This window comes from Camponotus vicinus, unplaced genomic scaffold, assembly GCF_025532165.1.
Source record: "Camponotus vicinus isolate PSW18456_S1 unplaced genomic scaffold, iyCamVici1.0 SCAF_10, whole genome shotgun sequence".
Taxonomy (NCBI): domain Eukaryota; kingdom Metazoa; phylum Arthropoda; class Insecta; order Hymenoptera; family Formicidae; genus Camponotus; species Camponotus vicinus.
In genome coordinates this window covers 1,139,502-1,159,517 of record NW_028141946.1, presented here as the reverse complement: position 1 = coordinate 1,159,517, position 20,016 = coordinate 1,139,502, and the positions used below count along the sequence as shown (strand labels likewise).

The following is a 20,016-nucleotide window of genomic DNA, read 5'->3' as shown; positions in this document are numbered from 1 at the left end:
GTGCGAGTGTTCGTACCTACCTAAATAGGTGCACACCAAGTGCCTAAACTGAAGCACCCATCGCCACCTCTCGATACGCATAATTCCAAGATGTATCATCGCGAATGTGTCAACTGATCGACGATCATTAATAAGGGAATTAAAAAACAAAAAAAATACATATAATTGGCGGCACAATCTCGGTATTTTATTCCTCGCCAACGTCCCTATACTCGTTATATTTACGATACGAGGCCTCAAAAAAACTCCGCGGAATAAATCGCGACGCGATATAAAATGCATTCCAATTCCGCTCGCGGCGAGGAACCGAATTCGAGCGACGGTACTTTTCCACAGTTCGGGATGTATTTATGTGTTTACTACGCGTGTGGCATTTTTTCAGAACTCGTGCTTGTATCACTCTTGCAGGAAAGAAGCCGTATGTATGTGTTTTTCAGTTGCACGCGAATCGGAGTACGATCTTTTTATGCGCGGATATTATATTTATTTCGATGCTTTTTATCGACATCGTATATTCGCTTGTAGAATCGTCCATCATTATCAGCTGATTCATAGAAATTCTGATAAAGAGACAAGTTATCTCTCTCTTTCTCTCTGGCAGATTTAACAGAATGTAATTGAGAGGCTGCTACGCTTTTATAAATACTCAAATTTATTCGACTGAAATGTTATTCGTATGCATGGATAACAAAGTTCGCGTCAGTCTGTAAAAATTCGATTCTGCAAATCAGTTGGCAAAAATTAGCATATTAAAATTATTGTATTTTTTCTATCATAGAAAATGTACTATAATAAGAAACATAATACAATAAATTAAGGAATCACTAGAACATTAATAATCAAATTAAAAAAATTCAAGTTATTATCAAATTATAAAAATTAAATTTATGGTAATGACGTGTGAAATAAATTCACTTAATAAATAATGAGTAGAATAAATTTGCTTATAAATAACGAGTGCGCAATTAAAATATAATAACGAGATATTTAGAGCAATGACATTTATAGCACACATCCTTCCTCAAAATTTTCTAGTCTACTCATTAATATAATACACACCTAGGAAGTAACGTAATAATTTAATGAAATCAAAAATTAATTTTAATTAACGCACGAAAACGACGCGGGGGAATAATGTGATAATTGCGTGATTAAAAACGTGCCTCGATCGTTTCAATAATTTTCGTAAATGCGTTAGAAGTCAAACAACGATGATATATTTTTTTTCTAAGGATAGGAGGACGTGCTCGTGCAGTTTTAAATCCGCGTGCGTGCATACGCGATATTAAACATAGTTACCCGTGCGTGCTAGTACGGCATCGGTGTGTGACCGTTTTACACGTGTAACACCATACAATGGCCGTAAATGGTATCAACAAGTGGATGCTTAAGTGCCATTTATGAAACGTTGATTATGGGCATAAACCATATTATGTATTCGTGAGTATATCAAGATAACGCGAGTGCGTTTCTTCCTCTACTCGCGATTATCGCTAGTATTGTATATGTACGTAATCGAATAAACGCGCCGTGAAAGCTGCTCTCTTTCGTCTACTCTTGAGCGCGAAATAGTCGACGCGACATTAATTCGCGGAATTAATTTGTATAAATTGCCGCATCGAGAATACTTTAATGCGCGTCGGTGAGTGCCCGACAAGCCGCGACACGCATAAACAACCGTGCTCAAATCGATCAATTAATACCGGCAATAAATGTTTATGAAACGTGAATCATTCGATTGGGTTTATGTGCCTCGTATGAACGTTTGCATCTTTTTATTGTCCCTATCTCGCGCGCTTACTCGATACATAAAGACATATCTTTGGGACATTCGATAAGTAAATAGAACAAAAACAAATTTCGGCAATACATTACAATTACTTAATGGCGTCTGCGTCATTTTATTCGTGCGTAGTTCTATGTATCCTGAGATATCCAGAAGCTAATATCCCCTGAAAAAGGCTAATTCCCTTGATTACCGCTTCTACCTACGTTTGCTTAATATGGGTTTCCTAATTAAGCGTTCTCACGTATTTTTACTAATTGCTTCGATACTTATTGACTGTACGACTTTTCAGTAATAATTAGTCTTTCTCTCTCTTTCTTGTAAGTAATTTTCAATATTTTAATAAATTATATATTGTAGTAAAGAGGCATGAAAAGTGATTTATGTTTACGTGTGTTATCGATAAATGAATCAAAATAACACATTACTAAAAGTAATCATTCTCTCTCTTTTCTTAAGACAATTTTATTAATTTTTCTGAGCGTTGTAAAATTATTGGTTTCCCTCGAGAATGGAGTCAACTTCATAAAATTCTAAAACGTAAATATCCACAGAGTCGAATATTTCCGAGTCACATAAGTATGCATTTTAAATTTGAATAATTAAATTACACTTGGTTCGTTTGATCTACAAGAATTGCCGACTATAATACAGAATAGATTGAACGATGACGCTGTCATGAATATTGAAAATGACGCACTACAATCGATATCTTTTCTCAAAGACGAAAACACAAAATTCGGTCACTTGTCGCCGCAAAATTTCGTAAAAAAAAAGGAAAAAGAAAATCAACACGATTTATTGGCGGATAGGTAGCGTGCGCTCGCCCCTCGAAACGCGTTCTCTCTAATCTGCACGTCAGCAATTTACTCCGGCGAACCGACCAATTATGTGGAAAACGGCGAAGAATTTGCGAGCACCGCACATGCAACGCACGCACGTAGGGCTGGCGCATATTATGCGGCGCAAGGTAGTCGTTAGAGACAATCTGGGCTTTTCATCTCCCGGTTAAGTTGGCCGAAGGCGCAAGAACCGGACGGAAGAAAATTGCGACGCGAAAAGAGAAAAAAAAGGAGAAAGAAAAGCAGAATATAACCCGGGGATAACGAGCGTGTGTCGGTTAAAATTGCCGACTACGATAACGGCGGTCTTACGATCGATATTTTCGAAGTTGTCCAATACCTTCGCGCAATAATAACGTGCGAAATGTCGCGTAAAAAGTTATCTGTAGTTTGGTATCTATCTACCGTCTCTCGCGCTCGCCGATTGCGCCGATGAGGTACAAATTTGATACGTTTCTTTCTCTACTTTTTTTTGCGACACGCGAAACGTATAACAACAAGGAAAAAAAAGCCTAAGTTATCGGCGATTTGCTAAATTCTTCTGATCTCTTATCTCTGCATATCCTATGCCTAAATATTTAGCCTACGATATAATGACAGAATGTGTTTGCCTTGTTATTAACGAGTTATTAGAGATTTTAATTATGCTCTTGCCTTCATCTATTACTTATAAATAATATATATAATAGTATTGTTATAACAATGTTGTTTAAGCAATGTAAAATATTATATATTTAATAATATATTTATAAAACGCATGCATCTTGAGCTGATTCTCGGTGACACGATAAAATATTGATTCTTTTTGAATTTATATTACTATTTTTATTACAAGAAATATATAATTATGTACTTACCCGAGTTAATGTCAACAGCAATTAATCTTGTTCATGGAAGATTCATCAAAATTGACATTAATTTTCTTCGTCACATAAAGTTTCAAATACACACATATCACATGAATTACAGTCAAACCGTAAAAATATTTACAAATGTATATATATATATATATATATATATATATATATATATATATAATTACAAGATTATAAAATATACTAAAACTGATTGTTTCAATGACTCGATATATATCGTTACAGATTGCGAAAATTTTTAGAAGGCAATGGACCTCATTGAACGACCGAGAAGAAACTGGCAAAAAAACTTTACATTTTGATGTATCCCTTCCATACTAGACAAAAATTTTCGCCATTGGTTCGTACAACTTTGCTTTTTCTTGCGAGAGGAAGGCTGTCGCGACCAAAGACTTTCTTTCAATCCTTAAGAAAAAGAGATGAAATCTTTATGGGCGTCCTATCCGTGCGGGTGGTGGTGAAAGTGTCTCTCTTGCCGGCAAAGATTCTTCTAGAATCATTTTACAATCCTAGCAGACTCATCCTCGAAACCATCGCGCTTCGTCATGATATCTGTAATATTTGCCATTACATGACACGTAACATTTATCAAGCACGCTTGTAATTTATCATTGAATCGTACGCAGGAGTGGGACAAGCCGTCTTCTACCGCTAAATATCGGAGTTCCTCAGGAGCGAATGCTGACGAGCAATCTCTCGATTCAATGTCACGGAGTTGCTAACATCGGCGATTTACATTGTTGCGCATGGGAGGAACGAAAGCTCATAAAGAGCAAAGAGATACGATCTCAATTAGCTCGGGCCAAAAGTACCAGTGCGGAATGAAACAGCTGATAAGAACCCGACGACGTATTCCATTTACGGTACGCAACTCTCGAGGTGAGTAATATATATCTCTCTCTCCCTCCTTTCTTTCTCGTTTGAATAATTTCTCAAGTGTATTTCTTATAATTATTATTCACTTTAATTTTACTTGTAAAAATAATTTAATACTTATGCAATCGACATACATTTAATAATTTTCAATTATCTCTATCTTATCTCTCACAAAAAAATCCAGAGCGTAACAGCAATGATTTAATATTTATGCAGTCGACGTACATATTTCATTACCAGAGATCTATGTTATTTCTTTTAAAAAAATAAATAAAAAGTAAAAATAAAATTCACGCAACATGTCGAACCGTATTAACAACTCGATAGATTATTAATTAATTCCAGTTAAGAAATATCTCCATCGAAAAATATTCGAAGAAAATTCAAACAAAAAGTTTCTATTTTAATTACGGCACAGAATTACAATTGTATCATAATCTTCATTATACCATAAATTCCATTATACTCTAAAATAGCTATACCTAAGATACAGAAATTCTCGTTTAATATGAAATAAAAACTTGCAGAAAGATGTAAAAAATATGTAAGAGAGATATTAAAATGGATAATTCCAGAAATACGTTTTAAACGGCATGCATTTTTCATGTAAAGCCACCGGCTCTCTGGAACAGACATTCGTTAAGAATTCCATGACGGTAGGACCGGAAACCGTTGGAATTTAGAACGATAAAGAAATAATTCGCAGAAGGCGATGCTACTTGCACATAATACAAAAGAGGCTGATCTGACCCTTGCGGCGTCTCTCCGCCAGGCTCGGAAAGTATAGAGCGGTTGTAATGTTACAAGCACAAGGAGATAAGAAACCGTGAGACACCGCGGTCCGAGGATAGGACAATAAAGTTAGCTGCGTATAACGACCGAGATGCGAAGAACAGGATATGTCGTTTTCGTCATTCGCGACGTTTCAACGTAACTGACTGATTACAGCCAAAAATCTCTCCTCGCGTTCCATCTCCATAAAGTTTTAACAATTTTGACCCTTTAAGAACGGTTATTTTCCTTGAGAAATCAAACTTTTACAAAATTCGCATAAAGTATATATTTAATGAAAATAAATATAATTTTGATTAACAATGAGTTAAAGGATGATAAACGAATGTCTGTTCCAAAAAGCTTGACATGAAAAATGCATAAACATTTAAAACAGATCTCTTGAATTTTAATATCTCTCTAATGTTTTTTTTTACGTCTTTCAACAGTATTTTATATCATTTCATTAATGAATTTCATTATTAAACAAAAATATCTGATTTACCTTTAGGTATGAGAGAATTACAGTACAGTGAAAATTATAATATAGTTGTAACTGTGTCGTAATTAAGATAAAAACTTCATCTACTGTTTGAATTTCTGATGGAGATATCTGTTAACTGGAATTAATTAGCAATCTATCGAGCTGTTACGAATCGATATATATATATATATATATATATATATATATATATATATATATATATATATATATTGCGTGAATTTTATTTTTATTTATTTTTCTCTTGGAAAAGATAACACAGATCGATTATTAGTTACAGATTATTAATTAAACATATATATACCCACTATATAAATATTCCTTGAAATAATTAGTTAGACAGAAACTAACATTGCACTTTACACATTCATACCTTGACTCTAATTTTTTCTCTTCTCACATCAATTTGTTACAAATGCTACATATTCTTTATTTTCTTTTTTTGATAGACTTAGATTGAATAAGACAAACGAAATGTTTATCTCAATAAGTCTTGGATATTTTCCTGCACTTCAGTTCCAATTGATTTCACATGTCGATTGATAATTTCTTTAATCAATTGAATTTCAAATTGATTTCATTTTCAAAAAATATCAAATTTTAGAAAGGAAATGAGTAAAAAAATGAGATACACCTCTCAATTAAAATTTAAAAAATTACAAAATGTACATTTATATCTGTCTCAAAGAATTAAGAAAAGTGGCAAATTAACAAATTTAGAAAAAAAATTTGACGGATAAATAAGCATGATCCTAAGATGATAAATTTATTCACCAGATTGCATTTTTCAGAAAGTAATAATAATTATACACAAATTTGTTTATTAATAAATTTGTTAAACTTGCCTGAAAAATTCTACTCTGCAATATATCAAATCGCGCCACGTATCAGGGGACGCGTCGTTAACAACGTGCCTCTGGGATACTTAGTTGTGATCTACGGAGAACAACGGCGTCGTTGTGCTCAGGGTCACCGCTCTTCTCCGCGCCTTCATCCATTTATACGTTTCAGTTAAAGTCCCCGAGGGACGTCGCCCTTCGCCTCTGTTCTCTTCCTCGCGTAGGCAGCACGTATCCTTTGGATCTCGTGGCGGGTTCTCGCCACTTTCTTACTTCCCCGGTTTACTTCGGGGAGGCCAACGAAACCAATAAGTAAGGGCAGAGAAACGGGATGGAGGACCGGTGCGTCGGAGAGAAGACATACATTCGAAGCGACGTGGATATATGCGCGCGACGTGCGAATATATACTCGTACAGGCTATCCACATATATATATATATGTGTGTGTATGTGCGATGTTGGTAACCTTAACCCCACGAATTAATATTCCATACGCGCCGTTTGTACGAGGCTTCGCGAATTGCCAATGGCGGGAACGTACTGGACCCTCCGGAAACACCGGGCAAGGACAAAGAGACCGGGACGACGAGTTTCACCGCACCAGGATCTATTTCATTCGTCAATCAGACAATACCGAAGCTATCTCTCTCCGCCCTCCGTGGAGAATAAGATTCTACAAAGCGGATTCTCTTCGATCCCGCGTAATATTAGGGGAATGCTGCCAACAACTGGTTTCGTGCATTAATAGTAATACTTTGTAGTTTCTTCTCTAGAAACTCGGGTACAGGGTGCTTCTAAAAAATTTGAGAGGTGATTTCTTAGGTAATTTCTTGAAGAAATGTTCGTGTACACCAATGTCCTAAATGGCATAATTTTCGAGTTATAGGATGTTTGATATTTGAAAAAATAAAAGAGATATATTTTGACAGAAACAAAATTAAATAAAATTTAGAATATTTTATTTACATATTAGATTAAATTATATATATTTACATATCATATTAAATTATATATTATATATCATATTTAATTATATATTTACATATCATATTAAATTATTTTATCATAATTAGAGGATATAGAGGATAAATATTTTTGAATGTATTTAGTAATCAATGAGATGGAGAACAAATTCATGTATCATAGTTGAAGATGGTCATTTCCAATATATTTCCTATAATTTTGTTTAATTTTACTTTTCAAAATATTTTTAAATCTAATTTTTTTAACCTTGAATGTCTTGTAACTTGAAAACCGTTACTTAGAACACGTTAGTGTATGTAAATTTTTCTTCAAAAAATTACCCAAGGAAAAATCAATCCTCGAAATTTTTCGCATATGTTTAAAAATGCCCTGCACATGTATAGATTAAAAAAATCAATACCGTATAACAAGATAATATTTTTTTAAATTAATTAGAAATTATTCTTATATTATGAGAGCACTGGAAGCGAAGATTTTTTTCTACTAAGCTGAACTAAGAAAATAAGATATCATCTCGTTATCTCATTCATGATAAAAAAATATCATTCATAAAAAATTTTTCCTTCTTATTCTTTGAATATTTTTTTTATAAACTTGTCATGTTATTTCTAATATCGTATGGCTATATTTTCTTTTTCAGATAAAACACAACATTTCTGGATATAAAAGCAATCGTGTTTGAAACAAGAGGTGCGCGATACGAAGCAAAAATGATGCGATACGCCAAATACAAACGGATTGTAAGAGGAATGGGTGATCGGCAAATAGGAAGGAGAGCCTAGGGGACCGTAACGCATAAACCGATACGGTTATTTCCAAATATCCGCAGCCATACGCGACCACTCGATGCCTCCATTTCAATGTTCCGCCCTTGCGAGCGTAAAAGTGGCGAAAATTCGACGAGGCGTAGGGGTGGGGGGATGGAAACCTAGGAGAAAATAGGAACAAAAACCCGCTATCTTCACATTCGGAAGTTTGCCAATGAAATGCAAACCCTCAGGTACGAAAAACGTTACTTTTTCTTCTAATACTTTGTAAATAAATTGCTCCAATTTACTTATACATAATATAATTACATTTATACGCATGCAGGGAAAAAGTGATAAAAAGAATGGTAAGGATTTTTTTAATTAAAGGAATAGAAAGAGAGGTATCCATAATTTACTATATATTTTTATTTCGTTTGTATGTCATAGATATAGCTTATGAATATAATTCTACATCAAGTTTTGAAAATGGATACATTTACATTCATTGTCAATGAATTACCACTTCGCTCGCCATCATCATCGTTATCATCATCGTCGTCGCTCTTGCCGCCAGTTCTCGTCATACGGCATAATACTAATCATTAATAGTCAGTAGACATGAGACTCCATTATTCTGTTACTCCTATTACTTAACGTGGTAGGTAGGTAGGTATTGAAGGACAGCTACGTCCCCTTATGGTTACAGTATTACGTTAATTGGGTATCATCAATACGTTAAGACCCGCGGATTCATTCATCTTAATTAATTAATCTCCTCTTGCGGCTCTTCACTCACTGGGCGATGTTAACGTTACATGGCATTTAATATTTACATCGAGAATTGTCGAAGTAACGTACGGCTTTCCATCCATTCTATAGATATAGATAGAACAGTAATAATCAAGAGATTAAGTTTTCCGTGCTCGGATCATTTCAACACGTATATGAAGATTTAAGCGAAAATAGAAGTTCAATTAGAAGTCGAGAATTACTCTTATATCAGTTTTGCAATACTAATATTACGAAGAATTAGAAATAAAGAAGTTTTAATTTATGAGCGAGGAAAAGTCGAGAACTTAAATAAGAGAAATAAAGTCGGATTATTTCTAGAATCCGACAGTCATCGATATTGATAAAAATGTGCACAGGCCCGGTCTTACTGCTTTGCGTTGCAAAAAGTCGACGAAAACGTCGTCTTAATTTTCGAACAATAAATAACACTCGATCAAACAATCGGAGGCGGAACAAGTGTCCACTGATCGACACGAATCTATCAACAACACATTGGGAATTTTTTTTTAAATAGAATACTCGGTGGCACGTAAAAAGCAATGAAATGTCATTTAAAAAATGACTTACGTTTTCGCGCAAATTTGTCGCACACGCGACACTTTTGACGAATAACGAGAGAATCCTTTGCTGAATAACGAGGAGTATTTTGCGAGATTTCTCCGAGTATCGCCAAGTTTTACAACGAGTGCGAAGAACAAAAGAAACTATTATGCGTGTAACTGCATACGTTGTATAAAAGGCGCGGGACGCGCTGTCATATTTATACATATATATGTGTATCGTTAAAAGGATTCGAAACGTAAGCGCAAAATAGGACAGCTGCCAACAAGGAAATGTAACACCTAAAGTATCTATGAAATTGATTAGCTTATCACTTTGCGGAATCAGTTGTGAGCAACGTCGCAAATTTTAAGTCGTAAAAAAATAACAATAAGGACAACCGATCATTTCATTCGCGCGCGAATAAACAGAAACAATCTAAATACGTTCAACATCGTTCGAAGTTGTTCCGAAATGTCAATCTCCGTTCAATTTCCGCGTAATTCGGGACTGCTCACAGTCGATTCCAATCTCTTAAGTGTCCAGATTTCCGTGATTACGCCAATCGGACACGCTAATTAGATCTAACGGACAAATGCGATAAGTATAATACAACCAGCTGCGCAAAAGACAACGAGATTGTTCCGTACCGGTCGTACCAGCGTCCTTTTGCCAAAGAAAAAGATTAGAATTATATAATTTCTCTTTTTTTTTGGCATCCGCGAGATATTTAAACGAAATCGTTCGTGTCAAGCTCGGAAAATTGTGGTACGCAACAGCATCATCGTCTTCGAGAGTGTACAGGATATTAGAAAAAAAATCTACATAATATATTTTTATATATATATAAAAACACACGTCGAAACAATAAGAGACGATAAGCGGTATTCACACTCTATACTACCGTAAAAAAAATTCGTCATCCTTATCCCTCTCCTCTCTTTTCACATTAACAAAAAACAAATATACGAAAAAAATACGTAAAATAAACAGTTTATAAATAAACAATGACATATATAGATAAAGAAAATATATAACAAACAATTTTTTTCTCACTTCGATTCTATGGGTTCCGCCCAGGTGGATTCGGCTACTCATTCCATATAAATATCATTTCTCTCTTTCCTTTTAACCAATATATATATCGCGAAGAATAGGTAATATATTTAAATTTTGCCAATAGATTCGCTTATACTGATAATACGACGTGATTTACGCGTTACATATCCCACGCTCTCAGTATCTCTCTTTCTCTTTCTCTCTTTCCATCTCTCTCACACACGCACACACGCATTTTCTATCCTTCCCTCTCTCTCGTTCGCATTCGTGCCTTACCGTTCGCTCATCATTCTCGCATGCAAACACAAAAATTTTCATTCTCAAGCTGATTCTCTTCTGCTACTCGTACATTAAATGTTACTACATTGTTTAACCAATGTTTGAGCCACACTCTAGTGTTCGTTTTATATATATTTTTTTAATTCGGATAAGAGAAGTCCTCGCGCGGGGGTTTGGATGGGGCTGAAGGTTGGAGGGAGTTGCTTCAATAAATATCCTTGTTTTAACGATCAAAGAATCGTGACCGTGGCCACACGAATTCAAGAAAGACGTGTACGCGAGTTTGGCAAGTCGGGCAATGTTGTACTACTATAACATATTACATGTGTGTTCTTCGTTTTTTTCTAATCTCTCTTTCTCTCTCTCTCTCTCAGTAATTATACCTAATCGGTACTATCAAATTCGATATAGTATGTCTACGATAAAGATTAGAACAAGTAAATGGCAGAGAGGTAGAAGCGGAAGGGAAGAGGGGACGAGGAGGAGGGTAAATCTTTAAAGGAGAATAAGGGGAGGGAAGAGAGGGTGAGAGGAAGCGTTATGAACGTTATATGATATGATTACGCGTCTCAGTTATTTGGAATAATATTCTATATAATCATATAGAGAGTTGCTGCAGCTAGCTTAGAGATAAGCCGAGAGAAAGCTTCATATGTGGACGGCGCCCGCACAATTTTTTTTTTTTAGTCTAAAGTTTCCGCCTTAGTATATATCCTTACACACCTCTTTTGACCCGTGCGAAAGATTCGAGAAGGGATTTCGTCTTGTTGATCAGGATACACAACGGATGCGCGATAACTTTAATTCGCGCGATTCAGAAAAATCTATGCGAATTAAATCTATATATTTTTGCATTTGTATTTTGCATTTCTTATTAATTTTCAAAAATAAAACAAGAGTCGATATCATTTTTCTTATTTGCTTTAAATTACTCGTATACCTCTGGTAAAAATATAAAACGCGAGCAATTGCAAAGCGCTCTTAAATGTTTCTCGATTAAAATTGTAATTTAAATACGATGAACGAAATCTTATCTTGAATGAAATAGCGCGCTGTAAATAATCGATAGATATAAAGAAAATTTTCTTGAGAGTCTCTCTCTATCTCTCTCAAAAGAATCGCGTATAAAAAAAAAAGAAGATTTACTGATCCTCAAGTCGTCGATCCGTTTCTCAAGTCTGACACTGTGGGTCGATGCCTGACGTATGTACGCAAAAAATCGGCGCGACTTTGTAACGTCAATGCCATCCGCTTTATTCGCCGCATCGCTTAGTTAAGATTTAATGTATCGTACGTAGAAACACTAACACGACCGCTCTCCATAAATCTCTCACCGCTCCTGTACTGTACAAACTCCTCGGAGACTAATAATTATTAATAATTATTATTATTACGCATTACGTATATCTCTAATTTGTCGGACGTATCGGCGCCGCCATCGTTGCAGTACTTGCTGCTACCGCGTCACTTAATAATTAACGGTGTTTTCAGTTATAACATCAAAACATAACTAAGCAATATAATAATAATAATAATAATAATAATAATAATAATAATAATAATAACTCATAATAATAATAATAATAATATTAATAATAATAATATATGAGTATAAGTACCAGGTTCGTCTTGTAGGTTTAAAAACTACAGGACGGACCTGACAAGCAATTTTCAAAAACAAAATAATAATAATATTAATAATGATGATGATGATAATGATAATAATAATACAATAATAATAATAATAATAATAATAATAATAATAATAATAATAATAATAATAATAATAATAATAATAATAGTTTGTAAATATATATAATATATATAATATATATATAGTCATGTGTTCCTATAAAGCTTTTCTACAAATAGATACACCGATTTTTTCGGGGCTAATCGCGTCACATGCGTCTTTCTCACTTCTCGATTCCACGATATTATTTCTTTTTTTTTGTTCCGTATACAATGAGCCGGAGTAGATTTAGGCGCGATCATACTTCTCTCTTTTTCGACATTCCGACAGAACAACCGAAAGATCCTTGGGCTACGGCCACGAAATGTACAATAATTACGTTGTGTAATCTTAACACGATAACAGATTACGTGGAGTGGAACCGATATACGACTATGTTGTGTTATCCCATAATGTTTCTGTATATCTTTGCGTAAGCCGAGAGCACAAGCACGAAATATGGTTCAACGCATCATCTAACATATATCGCATTCATGAACAATAAAGAAAATATACTTTGATAGAAATATGATTTTTGAATGTAATTAATAATAATTTTTACATAAATAATTTGTCTCTTATGTGCATGTATCTGTCTGTGAATGCATCATGAAATAGCGAATATAATATTTCTTGAAGCCAACAAGTTTTACAATTACGTACAAATAACAAAAATATATTCGAATCAAATATAAAAGATATCGACAGATTTAATTAAATTAATACCAATCATTATTAATTATTAATTACAGTTTGCAAATTGCATCGTATCACAGTAAATCAATGTAAATCACATAAATAATTATTTTTAAACATAATCGTGTATGGCCATCATTATGAACGATGCATTATTATAAGATGCAATCAAGAGACGATATTAATTTTTGAATAGGAGATAAAATTTAAAGTATACATGTATACTCATCTTTCTCTTTTTGAATATTTTAATTACAATTACACCGAGCGCTTGCAATATCCGATATAGACAACCATATTTCTCTGCGAATGCCCTCTCGCTCCCATTATGGTCAGACTTAATTTCTGCAAAACTGTTTAATCTTACACACGCATATATTACGTTCTACCTTCATTCTTTTTTGCACATTACATGTTAAAACATTATTACGATTACGGTATGTAGGTAGGTAGGTACTTCGCTATGTGGGGAGATATTTTTACGTGAGTACATCAGTTTACGCGGACTCACATACGCAGCTTAATCATTACATTACGTATGGGAATATTATTTATAGTATTACTTTTATAGTTTAGGTAATTAGAGGATAAAGTATTAATACGAATATACGAGTTTTTCCTTTCACTTTTATTTAAATGTGATTTCTTGCTTTGATTACGGACGTCTATTTGTTGGAGTTGCTCGTCGTCATTATGCTGCTTTCGTTCAATTAAATTAATAAGGTATCTCTTTTTCCTCAATTTACGTACTTGCGTTTAAACGTACCCTAAAATTTCACCGCGCCAGCAAAAATTCTGCCTTGGTGCGCGATAAACAGATTCTTCATTTTCTCTTGTTTGTTCTCATTATATATATTATATGTATATTTATAATATACTTATTACTTTTAATAATATATATTATGTGGTATATTGTGTACAATATATGTTTTACGTCGTTATATATTACTAGACGATTTATGCAATAGATCTTGATTAATCTAAAAAGATCTGATATTCTTGCCGCACATTTTACGTATATATTTTCACTTTTAAAATCTTTTTTTCAAAGTCTCATCTTTTTTTAATGACGAATGTAATATATATACATATATATATTTCATTCCACCCCTTTTTTATATAATAATAATTGTGAAATTGATAGAATATAAACACATTATAGTTCAGCATTAAATAACAATGTGTTGATTTTTTATCGATTTTACGATTATTGAATTAAGAGCGATACTTTGCTTCGGATAAAATTTAATCGAGACTTTTTTTGATAAAGAATCAAGATCTATGCATCGATCGCGTTAACATGGAGGAGAAAAAAAATAATTGGGTAATAATTTATCTTGGTTACTTTTTCCACGTGTTTTACGTTTTCCTTTCTTTTTTTTTACGAATTCTAAGTAAGTAATACCAACAACGGATTCTATATATCTATGGAAAGGTCTACCCTGACACCAAATTACGTATTTAATGTACTAAGAGTGAGATACTCGTCCGGTGATGTGGCTCGTGTTTCTAGTACGTATGTGTACGAATGTATGTATATTTAATTTTTTCCCATAACGTTTCTGTTTCTCATTTTCATCAAAGTCAGTATGCACTCATAAACATCCTACGTCTATAATTTCCAACAAAACGCTGATAAGAATAACTGAAGTCTGTGCAAACTGAAACAATCAAAAATAAACGTTATATAAATTATGTTATAGAATTTAACAATTGTAAAATTTCACATGAATCTTACGTTAATGATCAATGCGTTTTTTTCGCAATGAATATTGATTGAAACATATGTTTACTACGTACTTGTATATAAGTCTATCAACACGGCAGGATAATCGAGATAATTTTTGCTGAATTCTTGGCAAAATTTGATCGCCAAGTGTATATTGTACAATATTATTATATTATCCATCATGCCTAGAACAACATTCAGAAAGATTTCTTTTTGAAGTTCAATATTTACGCGTTCATGGCATTATCATTTCACTTTTTAGTGCGTGGATATCATTTGTGAATAATTTTGATGAATTCACGTTTCTTAAATTTTTCCTTTAAATTCGCGAATTCAACGACGCTTTTATTGCTCATGATAAGATATTTACTTTTAGTCTCGTTGGTAAAAAAATAAATATTCTAATTTTTATTGTGTGTTGGATCTAAAATAATTTATTATATTCATCGATATTCATTGACAAAAAGTTTCGTTTATTGTGGTTTGTCGAAATTGACGTATATTGAAATAGCTGAAATAAAATTGTTATGTTCCTTCTACTTACGAATATAAATTTTTTATCGCGAATCGCACCAAAAGAACTGGTGAATACAAATATTCTGTGTTACATTATATATATTTTTATAATTTTTGTAAAATCATATTTCTATTTGAGTGTGTATGTATTTGTATATATATGTGGCAGAATTATGCTAATTTTTTTTTTTATAAAATTCATATCATAGATTAAGGTCATCAGGTAGCTAGGTAGAAATGTTAAAGCAAGTAAGAAAGACAGAGAAGTTTCGCTACCCGATGAGAAAAAAAAAAAAAAAAAAAAAGAATGATATTTATGAAAAAGTATCATTGTAAATAATACAATAATATTTGAACAAAAATTAATATAATTATTTTTTAATTACTTTATTTTTTAATAGCAGGCAAAAAAGTTACAAGAGCAGGCGAAGCCTGCTCTTGCCCCTTCCTGGCTATGTTCATAGAGAAAAAGCCTGTTGTAGATAAAAAAAAAGTTGCAAATATATCTTATTCAATAATTAGTCTCTATTCGTTGTAAGGAAAAATTTGGCCATTTAACAAAGTCGGTATTAATAACGTGAAAGCTAACTCGTTTAAAAAGACAAATACTGCATCAAAAAATAAGTAAAAAAAAAATAATGGATTCTGTCGCTCGTTGATCAAATGGGCGTATAAACAAATAAGTTGTATATGCCATTTATAATTTAAGCACGATATCGGAAGAGGATATCGTAAATACTTGTCCGCAATCGCGCGAGAGATACGTTGTTCGTTGTTTCCACGAGGAGATCGCGAGTTTTACGCCTCTATTAATTTCCATTAACGATCGTACAAAGGAAGCAAAACGTTCGCGTGACGTTGAAGATCAAACATCTTAACATCGAGAACGACAAGACTGTTTCTTCGAAGTCGCGTCATCGTTTTCTTCCTCCGGGACGACGATGTGCTCTAACACAACAGGAGAAGATGTAGCTGAACTCGGAAATTCGCACGTAAGCGATGGCTCGAAGGTCAGCTAAATCTTCATTCATACACTCTCTTCATCGTCATACAATTGGATGCCAGGATGTTCGCTTGTGCTGGTTAAATTACTTCCTTCTTTCAAGATTCGACCAATTAACTCGATTAATCAGTATAGTAATTCGGTTGGCCATACGACCATTAATCCTTCAGTTCATTTCGGCCCATTTAACTAGTCTACTCACCGCCTCGACATAATAATTGGCTCTCTCCATGGCAGTATCACGCCAATTCGTACGTTCGTTATGTGCGATATATGGCTCATTGTGTAGCACCCGATTAACAATATACATTATACGTTCTAGGAATCAGTCACAGGCTGAACCCCGAGGCGACTTCGCTCTGGGGGCTAGCCAAGTAAGTACGTAGCTGGGGGATAGGGTGCATTCATTTTTTGCTTTCAGAGTTCTTTCTCTACTGTAATGTCTACGTAATTTTAGTTAGTGTTGCGTAAAAAACAAAAGGGAGAACCGACTCAGCAAGGCATTCATACCTTTCCCTGCTCGTAGAAGACTGCGTGCTCCGTGTATCTTCCAGGTCTCCTAAATTTTCGCCATCTTCTCGCCTCGACGTAAGACCGGTGACCGCAAACTTCTCTATTTGCGAACTCATCGGCTTCACCGGAGAAGATCGCAAAAATCTCTTGCAGGATGTTTCGTACCTGTTTCTCGCATGCAAAGGTGAGACGAAGAGAACTCGGGATCGTCTTCTTACGTAGCCGAGCTTACCAACTACTTCGCTTCGGAGTCTTCGTCCAGGCCGCCCCAGTCTCTTGTGTCTTCCTTAAAAGAAAGAGAGTCGGCTCAGTAAGGTATCCTATGTGGGTACCTTACTGACTGCCTTCAGAAGATCGCTTTGCGTCTTTTCCAGGCCGCTTACGTGATGCTGCTGCTGATGCTGAAGGGCAGCGCTCTGCTGCTCCTGCTGCAACTTGGCCTGTTTCTCCGCCTGCTGTTTCTTCATCATGTCTTGCTCCTCGCGCTCGCGTCTGGCCTGCTCGTTGATCTCTTTAACCGCCCTCAACTCCTTTTTCAACTTCATTCGTCGATTTTGAAACCAAATTTTAATTTGCCGTTCTGTCAGGCAGAGTGCATGCGCGATCTCTATTCGTCGTCGTCGCGTCAGATAGTGGTTAAAGTGAAATTCCTTTTCTAATTCCAAGGTTTGGAATCGCGTGTACGTTTGCCGGCCTCTGCGCCTCGGACAGCCATTCGGACCTGAAAATGTTAACAAATCTAATTTTTGAAATTCCTTTCTCGATAGTATCTAAACTTCTTTTAGATACGACGTACTGAAATATTAATATCCAAACAAAATGATGAATATGAGATTAAAAATATTCTTTCCAAATATCTTTAACTCAAAAGTTTTTTCGTTTGGCATTTATTAACGTCACATATTCTATTAAATACTTAAATATGTAAATTAATTATAAAAGCTGTAAATATGGAAAATACCAGAGAGATACATATTTAATTTTATACATATTCCATATTTCTCAGTAAAGAAGAATATTATATTAGAATTTTATTTTTCATAAATTTTACGCTTTTGATAACGTTTTATTGCAAATAAAAGAGCTGCTTCCTTAATCACGACAGCGAATTATTGTTAGCTAACAATACTCTTTTTTGTCTCCTTTTTCAATGAAACGTAACCACAGGCAACTTTCCGTACTTTTTCACAATTCTAAACTCTCTCTTCACTTTCTCTCGTCAAAAGAAAAAAAGACCACTTTTTATTACGAAGCTAAAAAAAAGATAAAAGAAGAATGAGAAACAATAGATAATATTCAGGATGCTATTGCTACGCAACAAACTCTTTCCAACGTTTTATTCGTCTTACTTTCTTCAAGAATTTATTATTATAAAGAGAGATGCAAACGATTTTTAATTTTCTTTTTATGTTTAGAGTTAAAAATTGGTGCAGATTGCGCGATTATGAAATTTATGTTGTACATCAGTAAAATAATGAGATTCAATTTTTTCCTTAAAATCTGGCAATTCTGCAAATTAGAGTGCATCGAATCGAAAGATACTTTCTCATTTTATCTCCAGAGCAAATTTCAATACATTGACGTAAGCACATGTGATTCAATCATTTATACAAGTGGATGTTTTGTTGATGCGTTACAAAAATTCCGATTAACACTACAAGTGAGGTGACTCAAATAAAGTTTCTTAGCTATTATTCGCATTGTCAAACGCCGACGAATGCAAGTTTGCATATGTCCATGATGTTTATATCCGACCTTGACTCACAGCGTACACTTTTTTTCAACCTTCCGAAAACATTTTGTTTACGACAATAAAATCCACCGGATTCTTTTCTTATTTCATCGTATGTTCGGCGGCTCTCTTTTAGTTTCAAATAAAATTTCATCATTTAAGATTTTCTTCGGCGTCACAAAGCATTCACTTATATAAGTAGTATTGCAGAATCACGCGTGCTCATGTCAGCGTGAAACTTGTACTGATTATGAAGGTAGAGTGAAAAAGTATCTTTCGACTCAGCGCAGTTTAATTTTTACAGTGTTTCCAGACTTAAAAAAAAATTGAATCTCATTACTTTGCGGATATACCACATATATCTGCGAAATGCCAGATCTGGAAGACATTCCGTGACAGATGAATGAAATAATTAAATGACATGATACGAAACTGTCGATTTTAAACAATAAGAAAACAGAATAATAATCAAGTAATAATTTATTAATGCCAGTGAGATAAATTTAAGACAGCTACATTTGATGCGAGAGAGAGAAAGAGATAGAGAGGGATCTCTTGATGTGCTAATAATGTCATTGCTGAATTTCGAACATATTTTCGCAATCAATTCGAAGGTAACTTCACTTTCAGTTGTCGTCACGGACGTCTCTTCTGAGATCGCTAAGGAACCGGTTCCTTGGTGCAAAGAGCGGACGGCTATAATACCATCATTCGCGAAGCGACGCTGAGTGGCCATATTATTGCCTCGTGATGAAGCAAATGCGTGCTACTGACCAATAAAAGATAGCAAGATTTTTCGTTCCCCTTATTTCACGAAGATTGTGTAGGTACGTTAAAAAAAGGGTGAGAAACCTAATTATTCCTAAAATCTGTTATTGTATTAATTATTATAATGGAATTCTTGGGAGGAGGTAACAGCTGATTACGGGTATTTTAAAGCATCTATCGTAAGCTAATTTTTATTTAACTTTTTATTTAATACAAGATAGAAAATCTCTTTGTATCAAATCTTCGTGATTTAAAGGCATGCGAAATTTTGCGTCAGAAATTATAAAATTGAGACACGTAATTACATGTTCATTAGAATGTAACTCTGGGTACATCGGAGAATCCCTGTAATCGTGAGAAAAAGTATATCGCGTACACGAGACACACATTCTATAAATACATTTATTTCCGTAAATAAATAAACCAAGACATA

The 20,016-nt window shown here is 34.2% G+C and overlaps 1 protein-coding gene and 2 long non-coding RNA genes across 5 annotated transcripts in view; 1 reads left to right on the top strand and 2 right to left on the bottom strand.

Moving 5' to 3' along the window:
* Positions 1-20,016, bottom strand: part of LOC145960185 (uncharacterized) — a 269,249-nt gene that overhangs the window by 80,042 nt on the left and 169,191 nt on the right. The window lies entirely within an intron of this gene.
* The window catches only part of LOC145960188 (uncharacterized), a 35,584-nt gene that overhangs the window by 3,144 nt on the left and 12,424 nt on the right, over positions 1-20,016 (top strand). Inside the window, exons 4-7 of the long non-coding RNA XR_014435282.1 lie at positions 3,729-4,057; positions 4,130-4,382; positions 6,664-7,238; positions 8,116-8,475. This is a non-coding gene — a long non-coding RNA (uncharacterized LOC145960188). The remainder of the gene's footprint in view (positions 1-3,728; positions 4,058-4,129; positions 4,383-6,663; positions 7,239-8,115; positions 8,476-20,016) is intronic.
* Positions 8,629-20,016, bottom strand: part of LOC145960181 (homeobox protein abdominal-A homolog) — a 37,376-nt gene continuing 25,988 nt past the window's right edge. The window contains exons 3-5 of one of the 3 annotated variants that reach the window (XR_014435271.1): positions 17,467-17,804; positions 17,081-17,369; positions 8,629-14,983 (exon numbers count right to left, since the gene is read on the bottom strand). Coding sequence is in view for 2 of the 3 variants with exons in the window: in XM_083079436.1 (XP_082935562.1) it covers positions 17,404-17,804 (401 nt within the window). In the remaining variant the exon portion in view is untranslated. The other 2 variants (XM_083079437.1, XM_083079436.1) reach the window with 2 other exon arrangements.